This window comes from Otolemur garnettii, unplaced genomic scaffold, assembly GCF_000181295.1.
Source record: "Otolemur garnettii isolate 467f Iridium unplaced genomic scaffold, OtoGar3 scaffold00029, whole genome shotgun sequence".
NCBI lineage: Eukaryota > Metazoa > Chordata > Mammalia > Primates > Galagidae > Otolemur > Otolemur garnettii.
The window spans coordinates 6,863,351-6,881,994 of NW_003852424.1; the positions used below are offsets into that span (position 1 = coordinate 6,863,351).

At 40.2% G+C, this 18,644-nt stretch overlaps 1 protein-coding gene across 2 annotated transcripts in view; it reads right to left on the bottom strand.

Annotated features, from left to right (window-relative positions):
- Positions 1-14,400: 14,400 nt before the first annotated feature.
- Positions 14,401-18,644, bottom strand: part of MCTP2 (multiple C2 and transmembrane domain containing 2) — a 183,726-nt gene continuing 179,482 nt past the window's right edge. For both annotated transcript variants that reach the window (XM_012804444.2, XM_003788814.3), the window contains one exon: positions 14,401-18,310. In XM_012804444.2, the coding sequence (XP_012659898.1) occupies positions 18,242-18,310 (69 nt within the window). In that variant the 3' untranslated portion in view covers positions 14,401-18,241. The remainder of the gene's footprint in view (positions 18,311-18,644) is intronic.

The following is an 18,644-nucleotide window of genomic DNA, read 5'->3' on the forward strand; positions in this document are numbered from 1 at the left end:
GTCCTCAGGACTCCAGACAAAGGCAGCAGTTTGGCGTTATGCCCCTTACGACTTCATTTAGCCACCTACAGACAAGGGGATACTGTTTCCTTGCAACGTGCTTCATTTGTCTTCGAAGCGTGCACGCACGTACATGCACACAGTCAAAACCATTTTCTTAATGAGGAACAAAGAGTTTCAGTTTCCTCTCACGCAAATGACCGAGGAGCTGTAACTCTCCAAATGATTTTCTGAATAGGTGGTTTTAACCCACAGGAGCCGACTAACACAAAGTAACATAAAGACAACGAAGTCACTTATTTTTAATGAAAACATTCATATTTAATTCTGGATAGATATTTATTCTGCTTAGAGGATAAAGCAAATTGGAATGGTACTTTTGCATCGCAGAGTAACTACTAATGAGCCCCAGGGTCCTCCATATGTGGGACGTCACGGTGCTTTTTTCTTTTCAACCATCATATTTACAAAATGAGCACCTGAGGAATAGCCCCTTCCTGAATTGTAGCTGAGGCAGAGAAAAATCTTTTTGAAGGGACTAGTGTATGGGGGTGCATCCAATAAGCCCAGGAACGTGCATGATAGGCCATATGCCGTGTTTCCCCGAAAATAAGACACTGTCTTATATTTATTTTTTCTCAAGAAGACACACTAGGGCTTATTTTCAGGGGATGTCTTCTCTCCGTTGAAATGCATGGCGTGGCTATGCAGATACGCTGCATAGACATCACACCACTAGGTCTTATTATCAGGGTAGGGCTTCTATTTAACAAATGCATAGAAATCCTGCTAGGGCTTATTTTGGGGGTAGGTCTTATTTTGGGGGAAACATGGTAAAGCTGATGAAGAAGGCTTCATGGGGTTCTATGAGGCTCATAGGCAACAATTCATTGTCAAAGATGGATCAACCACCCATGAAGGTGCTCAAATTTGAGCTCTCACAATATTGACTCCCTAGTCAAATTTCTTACAGTTCATTGTATTAGAAATTCAAATATATTTGATAAAATTTAATGTCACTTTTACACAAAAATGTTGTAAATAAAGATGATAATTCTTTTTTGACATAACAAATCTATTCCCGACTAGTAATTGGATCCTTATAAATAGAAAAAAAAAATTCCCTGTAGGTTTAGAGACATGATTAAGTCACTTAACTATTATTTAAAATTATTATGTAAATAATAACTGAAATTAAATAGAAATGGAATAAAAACTTTAAAAAGAAAAAGGAAAATTATCTTTTCAGATCATATGAACACCTTCACAGAAAATTCAGTAAAATGTACCACAAAGTGATAACAAATAATTTAAATGTACTTGCTTATTGCCAACTATTTATAAAGTACCAATAATTTCCTTTATTAGAAATACTTATACTTCTAAAAGTAGAAAAAAGACAAGAAAAAGATTTCTTCCCTCCAAAATTATTGCAACCAAAATATAAAGTAAGTGAGAATATCCTTACAGCAAATGTGTAGAAACTATATAAATAAAATATGAAACATCATTATGTCTTGTTACATGTTGAGAGACTTATACCGTGAAGATGGCAAATTGTCCCGAATAATTCATGAATATAGCAAAGTTCAAGTAGGTTTTTCTCCTTCTTTTCTTGAGACAGTATCTTGCTCTATTACCCAGGCTATCATATAGTGGTGCTATCATAGCTCACTGTAGCCTTGAACTCCTAGGTTCAAGCCATCTTCCTATTTCAGCTTCCCAGATAGCTGGCACTGCAGAAACATGCCATCATGTCCAGCTATTTTTTTGCAGAGAAATACAACACCTAGCCTAGTGTTGAACTCAGTAGGATATTTTACAGTATAAAAAAATAAAAATAAAAGAGTGTGGTACACAACTACAACAGGAACCTTACCCAACAAATGCAAACATGGAACCTAATTGTTTGTACCTGTATATTAATCTGAAATTTAAAAAAAATTAAAACTTCCTAAAGTTCACGTAAAAGAATAAGCTGACTTATCTGGGGCTTTTTAAAATGAAGAATAAGGATGAAATAACCAGTCAGATATCAGTAATTCATTAAGGAAATACTGGAGGACTTTCTTGGTGCCTGTTGCTCATAGCAGGGGTGGGGCAGTCAGACACAGCTCCTGCCCTCAGGGAGTTTACAGTCTGGTATAGAGACACAGTAAAGAGTAACAACACAGGCTCGGCGCCTGTGGCTCTAGCAGCTAAGGCACCAGCCACATACACCTAAGGTGGTGGGTTCGAATCCCCAGTCCGGGCCCGCCAAACAACAATGATGGCTGCAACCAAAAAATGGCCAGGCGTTGTGGTGGGCACCTGTAGTCCCAGCTACTTGGGAGGCGGAGGCAGGAGACTCGCTTGAGCCCAGGAGTTGGAGGTTGCTGTGAGCGTGATGCCATGGCACTCTACCCAGGGGGATAGCTTGAGGCTCCGTCTCAAAAAAAAAAAAAAAAAAAAAAGAGTAACAACACAAATATTGTAAGTATTTAATTATAAACTGTAATTTAAAAAAAAGCCAGGTGTTTTGGTGGGTGCCTGTAGTTCCAGCTACTTGGGAGGCTGAGGCAAGAGAATCACTTAATCCCAAGAATTTGAGGTTGCTGTGAGCTGTGATGCCACAGCACTCTACCAAGGGCAACAAAGTGAGCCTCTGTCTCAAAACAAAACAAAAAAGACAAAACCAAAACTATATTCAGTATTTTCAAAGAAAGCTACAGGTTATGGAGAAGCATGGTCTAATGGTAGAGGTTATTCTCTGCCCCGGTTAGAGGAAGCCATTCACAATTATGGCCACATGAATAGTATGTGTATTACCAGGCTGGGGCACAGCACACCAGCAGCCAGATGAACAGGGCTTTACGGAAGTGTCACTCAGTGTGGGATCAAGGATGGGAAGGGCAAGAGAGTTTCCAGTAGAAGGAAAATAGATTTGAAGGCCCTACCACAGGCAAATCAAGAAACAAGAAGAATCCAGTGTGGACAAAGTGTGGAACTCGGTAGAGAGAGTTGGGTGAGGGTAGAGACACAGGTCAGTAACAGCCACAGGCAGATGATGCAAAATGCCTGTGCCTAGTCATCTCCCTAAGAGTCTTGAGCAGGCAAGTGGCATGATAAAACTAATGGTTCCATTTTATTTTTTCTTTGGTGTGGAGAATGGTTTAGAATAGAGTAACATGTAGGAATGAGCACAGGGCTATGAGATATGAGCAATGCAGGGAAAGACAGCAGTGTGGGTAAGCAGATGGGGACCCTGGAAATGGAAAGGGAAGGGTCTGAGAAACATTCGGAAGGTAGAATTCATGTGAATTGGTGATTGAGTGAGCTGATAGTCAGAAGACCTACAGAGAATTGATATAATTTGAACAGTTTCAACTGGCATAAAAAAAGGCAGACTAGAATAGGGAAGACACAATAAAACAAAAACCCAGAAACAGTTTCATTTATATCATATCAGATAAACTTGGTAGTTGAATGTAGTGGGAGATAACAGTTTATCCATGAAACACATTTGGTAACTGTTTTTTTTTGTTGTTGTTGTTTTTTGTTTTTAGGAAGATGAATAACAAATACAAATAACAATACCTTTCTTGGAACTTATACTAGAAAAAGAAAAAACGCATAAAAAATACTAGAAGATGATGTAGGTCTATATTTCTATTTTATTTCATGTTGCTCTTTCTGTGCCTTTGGACCTTAAGAACAAACACAACACAAAGCCCTCCCAGTTCACAGTCCAGTGTAGTCCATGGGTCAGTGTGACTTGTTCTCTTGGCTTTGTATTTGATTCTCCCCCTAGACATTATGGGCAGTCCACCTCTCTGACTTTGAACCCTACAACTCCACCAAGAACATTGGTGTTCTTGATCATATTACTATTTAGGGTTACTAAGAGGTCCCTGTATTAATAATACATGGGAAGCCCTTTATAGAATATGTAGCATTTTGTAACTGCTCAATTAATATTTACCAGTACTAAGTTCATTATTTGGTTCCATCAAAGAATGTGACCTATCTCTTCATTTAATCTAATGTTTCTTTGTGTACTCTGATTGTTTCAAGATTTTCTTTGTAAATCCTTGTGCATTTATTCTTAGGCTAAACTATAGTTACCTTATAGTTTTGCTGCTATTTTAAGAGGAACTTCATATTCTATTTCCTTTTCTGAATGGCTATTCACAGTATGAAAGAATGCTATTAATTTTTCAATTTTATTTTGCTGAATTAAAAAAAAAATCCTGGAGTAGGGAGCATGTTACAGAAGGAAATCATGTGCTTGCCAAGAAAACTTGATCAAAGCTAAGAGACAAATGAGTCTGTCGAAAAAAATATTTGCAACATACATAGTATATAACAACAACAAAAAGGTAGTGCTCTGGGGTGGCGCCTGTGGCTCAAAGGAGTAGGGCACTGGCCCTCCATATGCTGGAGGTGGGGGGTTCAAACCCAGCCCTGACCAAAAACTGCAAAAAAAAAAAAAAAAAGTTGTACTCTAAATATATAAAAAGTTATTACAAACTGGGTGGCCCTTGTGGCTCAAAGAGTAGGGTGCTGGCCCATATGCCGGGGATGGCGGGTTCAAACCTGGCCCAGGCAAAAACGGCAAAAAAAAAAAAAAAAAAAAAAATGGGCAAAGACCATAAAGAAATTACTTACAAGGGAAGAAATAGAAATATTCTGCAAACAGGAATAAATATTCAGTACTATATGAAAATTTAAAACCTATAAATTAGCAGCAGAAAGCACTTTTTTGCATTATTAAATGCATTCTGTGGAATTCCTGTTGTAGTGACAGCAACCCAACACATTGCAAATTACGCGAAAAGAGAAATTACTGGATCGGTTACCTGGGATAGCTAAGAGGTGGTTCTTCCTTCAGTCCCAGGGAAGCAAAAAGCTCCCATCTCACCTTTGTGCCATCATTGCATTTTATGCTGCATGCGGGGTTTTTTTTCTACTTGTCAGACAAAATAGCTGCCAGCAGCTCCTTTCAGCCCAGCAAACTGAGATAAAATCTAACAGCTCTCTTTCATCTCAGTCTATGAAACCTAGGACGCTCTCAGGCTTAGTTGAGTCTGTTGCTTACATGGATCCAAACACCGTAGTCGTGTTTGATGTGTTAGGATGGCTTAGCCTGAATCACGTTGCTGACCCTGTGGCTAGCTTGGGCACTGGGATGGACAATCTCACTGGACCACAGGCAGCTGAGGGAGGAGGGCTGCTTTCTTTTTAGAGTAACTTGTGCACAAATAATTTTCTATTCCCTGGTCCAAACAACCAGCGTCCCTATCAACAGGAATAGAGAGCAGCACTACACGGACAGGGGAAGAACTAGAGAGGGTTTTTTTACTTCATCAAAATACTTTTTTAAAACACCAATCATTATAAAATGACAAAGAAGCAAAACTAATAAATTGATTGTGGAGAGGGTACACTATGAAGTTCAGATGTTTCCAAGAACATTCTTGGTCTCCTCATGATTTTCTTTGGGGCCCTAGTGACAGCAAGCCCTCATTACACGGAAAGTCACCCCCCCCAAACCACGACCGTGGACTTGTGAGCTACAATGGCTTGCTTTTACACATTATATCAGCGTCCTGGGAGAGAAAGGCAACTTACAATTGCATCTTGGGGAACCAAAGGGAGCCTTGGAGAGGTCTAAGATGGAAAGAGGAAAGGGACAATTGATCTAAACTGCAAGAATAGGTCTCTCTGAGCGAACAACGTGCCCTGTACTCAGGTTAGTTACAAATACAATCTCCAGCTTGGGAGAGGCACATTCCGTGTTTGGTTTTTCTCCCCACTAAATTGATAAGTTGGCAGGTTTGAGGCCTGTGTCCTTTAGAAATCGCGCTGCAGAGCTGGAAAGTTTAATACAGCCAGAGAGGTAACAAACAGCATGAAGGTCGCGTGCACGCAGCTTCCATGAAGGGAAATGTTTTGTTTTATGAAAAACACAAAATGCAGAGAAAATTGAGCCTACAAAGGGATGACGTAAAAGACTGCAGAGGGAAAATAATGAAATTCTGTATTCCCCTAGAGCTTTTCCAAAAAACCTGAATTCCCTTTGACAACAGATCTGCCACCTTCCAGATTTTAAATGCCTTCAAGTGGTAAATGGCACGTGAAGTTCTCCATGGAGAGATGAGGCCAGCACAGGGTTTAGGGGAGTTGCTGAGCCCACGTGGGTGTGTGGGGGGGTGTGTGTGTGTGTGTGAGAGAGAGAGAGAGAGAGATTGAGAGGGAGAGAGAGAGAGAGAGAGATTGAGAGGGAGGAAACTGCCCAGAGTCTGCCCAGTCCTGAGAAGAAAGGATCCCTAGAACCATCTTCTCTCCCCTTGTTTGCCCCAGACTTGGAATTCTAACAAAGGTGTTACTATTACTTTAATTCCAAGGAATTTAATACTAAATGTCAGTACCAGCTAAAATTGTGAAGTATTGAGTATTATTTTAAATTTTCCTATTTAAAAGGCGGAACTACATTTTAGTTTAGTTTAGGTTTTTTTTGTTTGTTTTTGTTTTTTGTCACATCGTGCCCAGCAAAACCCCCTGGCACATAGTAACCACTCCTAAGTATTGACTAAGTGCATGAATGAATGAGTGAAATAAATCCAGGCAATGCTCACCTTCTGGAGTGCTCTTGCCATTTAATTTATCAGTCTCACTATATGTCCAGGGACAAAGCCTCTGCAATAGATATTAGAGGGCATTTAGAGATGAGGATGCCACAGTTCAAAAAGGGATGAGGTGGACACACGGGTTCTCCCGGCGTGCTATGGAAGGATAAGGCCAGCACCAGAAAGGAACTAAGGGATCTATGAATTCAAAAGCAAGAAAGATATACATGGCTCTGGAGATCAAAAAGTGTCTCTTAAAGAGGTAGAATAAGGGAAAAGCAAAATGGATAGAATTGCCACTGAGAGAGAAAAGCAAGCTCAAGGCAGGTGTATGTATTTAGGATTGAAGAGTAGTGTGATTTGGCTGAAATCAGCTATATTTCTGAAATGGTAGGATTGGAAATAGGATAGAGGATTGGAAAGCTATGTCAGGACCAGCTACTTCCCATGTAGTCCAACATGCTGTACTTTCTAGAAAAGAAAGCTGCTTACATGTGTTATTATTGCGTATAGACTGCTCATTTCCAGCAATGGACTGGAAAGTCCTTGAAGACATGGACTACACCTGGTCCCTGCCTGGCGGGGCTCTCTATGTGTATGTCTCCTGTTAGCCGGAGTCCTTCTCCCCTCCCCCCAACTAATAGAAGAGTACACAGAATTAGGTTACATCGTTTGATGATGAGGAAGAGTCAGACTTGTGTTTGAGTCCTTCCTCCAGGTGACTGCCCTATACTCCCACATTGTCCCTGTTAGGTGGGTGCTTGAGTCCTGCCCTATACTCCCAATTGTCCCTGTTAGGTGGGTGCTTACTGATCTCCCTCCCCATCTTCTCCCCTACTTAAATTTAATTGTGTTTTTCTCCCATGGGGGCCTGTACTTGTTCATCTACTAGTTTCCAATTAGCATTGAGTCATGGGATGCTTGCTTTTCTATACTTGAGATACTTTACTAAGGAGAGTGCTCACCAAACTCATCCGGGAAAATATAAAAGACATAAAGTCACCATTTTTTATGGCTGAATGGTATTCCATGGTATACACATAGCACCATTTATTAATCCATTATGGGTTGATGGGCACTTGAGTTGTTTCCACATTTTGCAACTGTGAATTAAGCTGCTATAAACCTTCGAGTGCAAATGTTCTTATGATAAAATGATTTTTTTTCTTCTGTAGTGAGATTGCACCATCACATGGAAAGTTTATTTTCAGTTCTTTGAGGATTCTCCATACTTTTTTCCAAAAAGGCTGTATTAGTTTGCAATCCCTTCCACAGTACTAAAGTGTTTCCTTCTCTCCACACCCACTCCAGCATCTGCAGCTTTGGGACTTTGTGATGTGGGCTATTCTCACAGAAGCTTCTCCCAAGAAGACAGGGGAATGGCCAAGAAACACATTTTAAAAAGCTCATTGCCCCTAACTCATCAGAGAAATGCCAATCAAAACTACCTTGAGATATTACCTAACCCCATTGACAGTCTTTTGCCAAAGAAGCTGCTAAAAGGGATCTATGCTGATCACCCACCCTCAGAGCCCCCACGAACCCACCTCCCAGGAAGGAGGAAGTGGTCAGCAGCCCATGCCTGCCTGCAGAGACCCGGTACTTTGCACCTCTGGTCCCAAGTCTTAGAAGAGCAGGCCATGCACCTGTGGGTAAGGCTTCTGGTGGCCAGCACTCCCTCCGCCTGGCTGAGTAAGTCTTTCTAATTCTGAGGCTCAGTAGTGGGAGCCTCCTTGATCTCATTTTATAACAGCACTAATAACAATGCAGTTCATCACTGTTTGACCCCTACATCAACCTCTTGGTTGTTTCGGAACTCGGGTTGAGAGAAGGGTTACTGTGGCTCCCACAACTCCTATCAATCTCTGAAAGCCATGCTCAGTCCATCTGTGTTGAATGAAAGAATGCACAGATTGCAGAAGGCTCAAGAAGCACCCGTCACCATGCGATCACTCTGCTGCTTTGTCAAGGTCCGGCTCTGACTTAGGACACCTGACAATGGGATCTCATTATGCCATTTGGATCACTAGAAATAGATGATTTTTCTCTTTCCTATATTTTAAATATTTATTTCCTCCTCCTCTCCTCATATGTAGAACCTATTTTCCAATTCTTGCAAATACTATCCCCTTTTACTCTTCAGACGCCCTTATGTCCCTTTTTCTGCCATTGCCGCCTACAGCTGCTTTGCCTCACTAATTTCTAATCTGTTTCTGCATCCAGAAATTTGAATCTTCTTTAAAGACAGGAGTATCTGTGCTCTTAGGTCCACAGCCTGGTCTCTACAGGGACATGCCTCTTAGGACATGATGTTTGCAGTCTGGAAACTGAGCCCCCAGCTTCATCCTTTCACATGTCACTCATCACAGGGATGACCAGTCCATGCAAGGTCCACTGAAGAAGGTTTTAAAAAAATTCAGGATAGATTTAGATTTTCTTTCTGTAATACCTTGATATCTCTAGAAACTGGATATTGTATTTTATCAAGCACATGCCAACTAAAGCCAGAACTCCACCTGCACAAGTTCAAAGCTTGTGTTTTAATGTTCAAATACTTTTTGGAAATAGCCACCCTTAAGTTCCAATGATTCTTTTACAATTATGAAACTTCAGAGGTCACTGGGACTAAACAAAGTTGCAGTTTGGGGACATGACTGGAAAAATAGCTGAGAGGGTCAGCTTCTACGAGATCTCTGGACCGAAGTATCTGAGCGTCAGTGTAGACATTTGGGTGGGGGCAGAGTCCATTGAAAATGGAAAAACAATTAAAAATATATTGAAAGTAGAAAGAAAAAGAGAAATCATTCCTAATTAATTCTGGTGCCCTACTCAACCCCATCCTCTTTGTAATCCTACTGGGAACATCTTTATTGATCTCGGGGTCCTACAGCAGCCTCTGATGCTTATCTCAGCATAAAAACAGACTCCTGTGATGAGCAGTGATTTAATTACATGACAATCACCGTTAACAATGCATGGCGAATACCAAAAATATATGCAGAGCAAGACTGGCGGTGATAAATGCAAAGAGGTGGCATTGACTTTCAGTAAAGTTCCTGGCTAAACGCCGCTGATAACTTCTCTCATAGGAAAGAAAATAGTATTAGTGACCTAAAATGTCTAAGAAATGAGTTCATTGGTTCAAATTTAGGTAATAAGTACATTTAAAATATTTTAAATGTTAATTTTTAATATATTATTAGCTGATTCTAGAAACCGAGACAGATACTGAGCAGTAGCTTTTGCATAAAATAGTGAGACCAATAAAAGGCAGAGAACTTCTATTTATTATCTTAGGTATTAAGCCTCACTTGAAGCTGCTTATGCATCTTTGCTATTGGAACATTGCGGAAGAAACGAAATCAGACTGTCTCACAAAATATTTTGTTAGAATCAAATTTCAAGTGTCTTAGCCATGTTACTGTACTTAGTCTTTTAAATACGTCAAAGCACATATTTAAGTGTAGACATATTGAAAACAGTAAGTTCCTGTTTTGACCACTAGACTAAGTCAGATTAACCTGAGTTAACAACTGGTTGAGAAAGATCATGTCCTGGTGTTAACTGACACAGGTTGTCTTAAAACATTTGAGCAAATAATAGACACGTGAACAAGGGTCACGGAGTGTGCTTAGTTTGGATGTCTTAAAATCTGGTTAGTTGAACATGGTAGGATGGATCATCTATCATAAGACAATAAAACGGGAGCAGAGTATAAAAGAGAATAAATCCACAAGTGTTACGAGAGACGAGAGCGTATGAAGAGTCGTCCCAGAAGTGTGTCGAAGAGTGCACCTGCTGGTGTTGAGGGAAGCTGTGGCACCAAGTGGAGGTCACATCAGGGGAGTGGGGATGGAGCTGCCCTGATTTTGGCAAGCCTCAAAAAGCTCAGGGTGCTCAAAAGGGTAGGGCGCCAGCCCCATATGCTGGAGGTGGTGGGTTCAAACTTAGCCCCAGCCAAAAAAAAAAAAAAAAAAAAACTCAGGGTGGAGTTGTCAAAGTCTACAAACTTGCTACATTTGTCTGGATAGCTCTAGAAACTGGATGTTGCATTTTATCACACACATGCCAACTAAAGCCAGAACTCCACCTGCAGTTCAAGGCTTGTGTGAGGGCATGGATGAGAAGAGTAGGATTCATCAGTTTATGCAGGGGCACATAGCCAGTGTGGTCTCAGTCGGTAAGACTGGAAGTCTTGTCTTTCACATTGTCAATGAAGTTTCTGAACGGAATTTAAGGCAGACTATGTAATGGGCAAGGGCACAGCACCAGAATGGCTGGATTGAGGGCTCAGCCTCGTAACTTCATAGTTATGTGAACTTGAGCAAATTCCTTAACCATCTGTGCCTCAGTTTTCCCATCTGTAAAATGGAAGATAATAATAGTATTCCCTGCCATGGTTTTAGTAAGTGTTGTTTTTTCAGCTTTGGTGAGGTATAATTGACAAATAAATGTTATGTACATTCAAAATACAATGTGGCATTTTGATATATACATTGTGAAATGATTACCATAATCAACCAAGGCATCCATCATCTCACATAGTCACCTTTTGTGTGTGTGAGACTACTTAAGACCTACTTTTCTTTGATTTCAAGTATTAATATACGTTTATTAACTATCATCATCATTGGAATTTTGATAGGGGTCACAGTGAATCTGTATATCATTCTGGATTGTATGGACAATTTGACGATATTAATTCTTCTGACCCATAAACCCAGTATAACTTTCCATGTGTGTATTTTTCAATTTCTTTCAATACCATTTCACAGCTTTCTTGGTTATATTTAAGTATTTTATTTTATTTTATTTTTTGATGCTGTTATATGTGTGATTGTTTCCTTTATTTTTCAGATAGTTCACTTTTAAAATGAAATCACAACTGTTTTTTTATGTTGCTTTTGTAACCTGCAACTTTAATGAATCAAACAGAACAATTTAACTTCTTTTCTGATTTGGATGTTTTTTGTTTCACTTTCTTGCCTACGACTTGGTCTGGCTAAGACTCTTCCAATACTATGCTAAGTAGAAGTGGTAAGTATCAAACCAGTATCTGCATATACCTCTTTCCAACTGCCAATTTATGGAAAACAGAACAAAGGAACATATTAAATGACACCACAGGTGGTGCAATCAGCAAAACTGAAGTGGTCAGACACTCGACAACAGTGGTTCTCAACCTTCCTAACGCTGAGACCCTCTAATACAGTTTCTCATGTTGTGGTGACCCCACCCATAAAATTATTTTTGTTGCTACTTCATAACTGTATTTTTGCTCCTGTTATGAATCTTAATGTAAATATCTGATATTAGGTAACCCTGTGAAATGGTCGTTCAACCACCAAAGGGGTCCCAATCCACAGGTTGAGAATCGCTGCTCTACAGGACCAAAAAAAAAGTTTTCTTCAAATAATACATTGTAAGAAAAAAAAAAAATACTGAGTGTATATATAATAGCTTACAAGAGACTTCATAGTCATAACAGTCACAACATATGAACTTATTTGGAATCATATAAAAATTATAAGAACATACATTATAAAACCTAAGTACTCAACTTACTCATTATACAGCTCAAGGAAATAATGGATCTTATTTTTAGCTATAATATGCCACTGAATGTACAAGGTTATTAATGTACTAATGTAGTTTTAAGGCTACTTCAAATATCTTTTTAAACAAGGATAAATAGAAATGATTCAATAAGTAATCAGAACACCCCAAAGGAGTCATAGGGTAGGTGTGTGTGCAGCTTAATAAACAATCAGTGCTCCCAACAGTTTTCCAAAGTGGTTGAATCAATGTACAAGTCCATTAGCAGAGGGTAGTAGAACCTAGGGCAGATGGAATAAGAAGTGAAATATTCCAGGATCCAGACTCAGGGACAACCTGGATTTCAGAACTTACAGGCAGTGAGCGTACTGAATATTGCTTTGCACTCCAAAGTTTCTCTGGACTTTAGCTGTTGTCAAGTCACCACAGTGGAGGAGGACAAGACTAAGTGACAGCTCACCTGAGGGTGGCCCTCTGTTTTGGGTCTTGGTAACATAAAGAACAGGATATACCAGTAGTTTTCAACTAGAGGTGGCTTTGCCAAATACTCCTGCAACCCCAGGGGGCATTTGGCAACAACATCTGGAGATATTTTTCACTGTCATGACTTGGTGCAGGGGGCACTACTGGAATCTAACAGCAGAGGTCAGGGACGCCACTAAACATCCCTACATAGCTATGCGTCCCATTACTTCACAATGAATAACCCTAACCTGCCCCCAAATGTCAACAGTTCCAAGTTTGAGAAACTCTGTTACATACCCTTAAGGGGTACTGTCTTAGTCCACTCAGGTAACTGTAACAAAATACCATAAACTGGGTGCCTTGTAAGCAATAGAAATTAATTTCCCAGAGTTCTAGAGGCTGGGAAGTCCAAGATCAAGGCAAGCAGATTTGTATCTGGTCAGGGCCCACTTCCTCACAGCCAGCGTTCTTCTGACTCCAACCCAGTGATTTTCAGCCACTGTGCCATAAGAGGATCTTAGGTATGCCTCAAAAATGTTTAAAGATCATTAATTATTTTAGAAAGAATTTCACACACTAAGTATATTCTTTTTGCTTACTTTCTTTTTGATCAACATAATTTAAGTGTGCTGTGAAGTTTAACTATAGGTTCAAGTGTCCTGTATGATAAAAACTGCTCTAACCTCATGTGCAGGAAGGGTTAAGAGTGCTCTCTTGGGTCTTTTTTTAGAGGGGCTCCAATTCACCCTCCTGACATAACCACCTCTCAAAGGCCCCACCTTCTAAGACCATCACTCTGGGGGTTAGGATTTCAACACAGGAACTTTAAGAGAACAGAAATATTCAGATCATAGCAGGTAGCAACTGAAAAAGAACACAGCAGAGGCTGGGAGCATTGATTTTTTTGATCCAGGTACTGGTTTCATGAGAATATTGAATTCCTGAGAAGATATCAGGCTGCAGCTGATGAGTGCTATAAAATATTAACATTCTTATCTGCTTGCGTATCCATGTAAATCATTACATTGAGATGCCAGGATAGAATAGCAGCCAGCTTTAGACAACAGGTAATGTGCTTTAAGCCATTTTTTAGACCCCTTCAGGATATCAGCTTTCATTCAAATACCAATTACTACCCAACATGTTTTCAGAAGATTTTTTATTTTCATTTTTCTTCTGTTGCCATAAGGTTTCTACTACATAAAAGAGAGGTCGGTTTTGACAGAGCATAATTTTAAGTAGTGAATATGGCTGACTCCATCTTATATCCATGAAGAATTCTCTGTGGCCAATAGTTGTACAATGAGGTCATGAAACATCTAAGTCTTTTTCCTTTCTGAAATCATCCCAGATACATTCTTTCATTCCTAGTCCCTGCCCTCTCTTTCCATTCTCCTTCACAATTGAACTTTTCAAGAGTTACCTACATCCATTCTCATCTCAACCCAATATGATTTATTTCCATTCTAACCACTCCACTGAAATGACTCACTGACAAGGGCCCACTGACTACCATGTCATTCAAGGTCATTGTTCTGGACTCTACATGTGACCTCAATGGGATTTGACAATATGTATTTTAAGACAGAGTCTCACTATGTTGCCCTGGGTAGAGTGCTGTGGTATCACAGCTCACAGCAACCTCAAACTCTTGGGCTTAAGCAATTCTCTTCCCTCAGCCTCCCAAGTAGCTGGGACTACAAACACCCGCCGCAAACTCTGGCTATTTTTTGGTTGCAGCTGTCATTGTTGTTTAGCTGGCCTGGGCCTGGTTTGAACCCACAACCCTTACTGCATGTGGTTGGCATCATAACCACTGGGCGCCAAGCTAGGATTTGACAATATTGACCACACCTGCTTTCTTAAAACGTGCTCTGTCCTTGAATTCTGGTACAGCACAGACTTACTTACTGGTTTTCTCCTCTCTAGTAACTCCTGTTTCTATTAACATTCTTAACCAACTCATTTACATAACTTTGAGTGTTAAGTTCAAGGTTCAATTACTTTTCTACGCAATGTTTGTCTTGAAATGTATACGTACCTATATCTAAAGTACAGTGTATTTCTTCTCTAAGAACCATATCTGTAATTCTACTACCTCTTTGGTATTTCCATTTGGAGACTCTTCAGAAACCTCAGATTCAGCACTAAAACTGGGCACATGTCATTCCTCCCATGGGTGCTCTTAGAGTTCTCTCCTTCAGCAAAAGGAAACACATCTTCCTAGACTGGCAATAGGAAGACGGACCCATCCTTGACTCTGCTCTCTCCCTCGTCCCCCTTAGTGAAGGAAGAGTCAAGTCCTACTCAATTTATCTCCTATCTCCCAATTTCATGGAACACATTCTTTTTCAGTGTCACTATTTGAAAGTGCAGGATACCATTTATTAGGAATACTATAAGCGGTTTATAATTCTTCTCTGAACATTCATAATTGCTAGTCTAGCCACTGCAGCTAGAATGATCTTTTTCAAACTTGAATCCGAGCACATCGTGCCATCGCCTGAATGTGTTCAGCTCTACCGAGGGAAGATAGTCCATTTTGCTCAACTATATTATCAGCATACGTGTTTGCTGAATGACAAATTATAAGAAAAAGGAATCAAAACATTATTTCACCACCCAAGGGAAGAAAATAAACATATTTTCCTTTGACACATAGGTATAAACCTCTCCAAATTTAAGACATTATTTTTTATATCCATGAATTATAAATAATACACAAAATAAGCTCTTCATGAAAGAAATTATTCCCTAAGATAGACCTCACTAGTCTGTCCAGTTCAGCCTTCTGTTCTGACAGCAGTATCCAAAAAGGCAGAGAAACACAAATCATGTATGACACTGTTAAACATGTATTTCCTGAGTATCTATTAGGTGCCAGTTAGGATGGGCCATCCAGGGGAGGACAGTGATGAAGGCCTCTTATCACCTATTGCAGAATATTGCAGGCGTCAGAATATGTAAGATGTGAGGGTGCAAGAGAGGAAGGTGGAACCAAATTCACTCAAAAGACCAACCGAGCCTCTTTAGGGCAAGAGACTAGAATGTTTTGAAGGAGTGTAGAATTTATTTGGGCAGAAATTAGGGAGAGCTAATTCAAAGTGAAAAGTCTGAATGAGTATTAACTTGGCATAAGGCAACGGGCACCATGGCCATGACTTTTAAGAGGCCTCAACTTGGGTGGTGGCAATCAGAATAGATTGCACACAGATAGCACAAGAGAAGCAGATAACATCCCACAAGTATGAGACTGTACTAGAGTTTATGGGTTGGGAGATGAGGACAAAACGATAAGGAACAAAAAAGATGATGATAACAGGGTGCTGGCCCAGAACATGCCCATGCCAAATAAGAAAGCTGGAAGGAGATTATGGCAGTTGGGGTTCTGAAGACCGGGAGAAAGAGATGTTTAGTTTCTGATCCTCTGAGTGTAGGTGCCTGTAAGATATCCAGGCAGGGCTAGCGATGGGCATATGAGGTTTGAGAAGAGAGCCAGGAAACCTTGGCAAAACTTCAACATTCCTACTTAATTATCTTTAATTATCATACTGTGAGTCCATAATCCATAAATTTTATCTAAAGCATTCTGGAATCTTTCCTAAAAGTTCCTGATTACTTGCATAAATCTTAATATGTCACTTACAACTAACATGTCTTTTTAACATCCAAGGTCTACTTAATCGATTAACAATTGTTTTATACATACAGTTTATTAAAGGTTGATTCGGTTCCATTCTTATACCCCAGCTGGTGTTTGGGTCCTAAACTTAGTGTGCTGAGAATTTCCATCCCAGCTACAGAAGAAATAAGTCTATCTAATGATGCCGGCCTCTTCAGGCAAATTATTTCATTCTGAAATTCTATAGCAAAAGAACAACAATAAAGTATTGGTTCCACTTTTAAATAAATAAGGGGTTATTTTGCTGCTGGAAGTTTTCATTCAAATGACTGATCAGATCTCACATGTCTGTTTAAAAATGTCTGAGTTAGGTCGTTACAAAATGACAGACTATGATAAACTACGTGATGCTTAGGACCAAGACAATGAGGCATTGTTTACACAGAAGATTGAGTAACTGGTTTAACAAAAGAGGTTCTTGGGTATCTATTGTATGTACAACTAAGAGATTTACTGGAGCTTTTATAATTTCTGCAAGGCTCTTTTCCAGTCAGCTTCATTAACTTGAAGTAAATCAAATCATGCAGAAATCTGGCTCAGCCAGAAAGCAACCCAGGGAGATACAACATGAAGAAAAACAGACACGGGATGATAAGGTTTAGAATCTTTGGCATTTTCCATAAACATTTTGTTTGAAAATTATTAAATTACAACCCAGAGACAAAAAAAAATAGTAAACTCTTAAATCAGATCTTTTTTACCTTAACTTTCCTTTATAATACACATATATATAAACTGCACAAAGTATGTGTCGACAAAATACAGTCTTTGAAACTTAAATATCACTTGAATGGACAGATATTTGTACATATTTTGTATATGTATAAAATCAGGGTGTTTTTACTTGGCAGGGAGTACGCTGGAATAGTGGGGTGTGCAGGAGACCGGTGGCATCAAAGGAGAACTTTGGGGTGGTGCTTTTGTCTAGGAATAAGATTCTGAAATAACAGTGATTGTATGTAGCTCCTTGTGATTTAGATGGCCAAAGGATCCTTACTATCTGCTCAAAACATTCAGGGAAATGAAATGCTTATGATAACTGGGTAAGCAGCTTCATTTATTAGACCCTTGGTCTTCAGGTCCTTCATCTTTCAAAACACTTAAGAGAATTGATTCATTCATCCCCTTCCTGGCCTTTCCAAAAGTACATGTTGACATTTTATTCTGGAAATAAGCAAAAACTAAAATCAGAAGGAAGGACATTTGAAGGCAACCAAAGGCTTTCATGAAATACACACTCTTTGAGTGTGCGATCCCTGGAGACCCTCCTGGGGCAGCCACTGCCAGCAATGGCCATGACACAGGCTGGCATCCAGCACCGAGGGCTTCATCAAAAAAGTGCATGAACATCCCTAATAACCACAGGTGAAATGCTCCTAAAGATTTGGGATAATTTTGGTAATTATTAAAATATCTCTTTACGATATACATCATTTGGGCAGATGATGGCTGTCACAGACTTGTTCACTCAGAAGAAACTTACTCAGGTGAATAGTCATCTGAAAGGAGTGTGAGGGTGGGGAGTGGAAATACCTGCATTTTACTGAGAATCTGCTGGAGGTGTGAGAACAAGTTCAAAGTCACTCCGGAAACCAAGGCGGCACCTGGCTGTTCTCAAGGAGGATGTTCAGACCCATGGCGACCCTGCTTCACCTCCTATGTCATGTGAATGCTCGCTCTTCCCAGTTGCAGGATTGATTTTTTTTTTTTTTTTTGCAGGGCTGATCCTCTGTGCAAGTGGGACGCCCACGCACGGGATGTGCGCTCACACATACGTGCGTCTGTGCATGGGAAAGATGGGGGTAGGCTCCAGAGAGGGGGCCCTGCAGCACGCCTCTCAGAAGGACACTGCGGGTACCGCTGCACAACCCTAACATTGGTCTCATCAACCAAACACATATCGGGTGCGGTGCCGGAGTCGGTGCGTGCCCTAGGGAGCGCTGCGCTTCTTCCGCACGGGGCTGTGGCTGCTGCAGACTTTCAGCTCCGAGTACTGCACCTGTGAAAACAAACAGACGTGATGCTGGCGGTTAGGTAACCCTAGCTCACCACAGCGTGTGCTAATGGCTCCCCAAGGACAAACCAAGGCAAAGGAAGGAAGGTTCAAAGGTAATGAATCATTTTCTAAACACAGGAACATGGAGGGATTAATTGCAGGAAGGATTTGAGAAGTCATGCATCATTTCTCGAAACCAAAATATTAAAAGCAGATTTTTTTCTAATGAGAGGCTCGGGTCTCTACCTGCTCTGGGCACTGCTAGATGGTCCTGGTTCCGTGTGTGCCACTTTTCAATCATAGGCAAGCTTCACAATTGCCTCTTGGGAATGTTTAT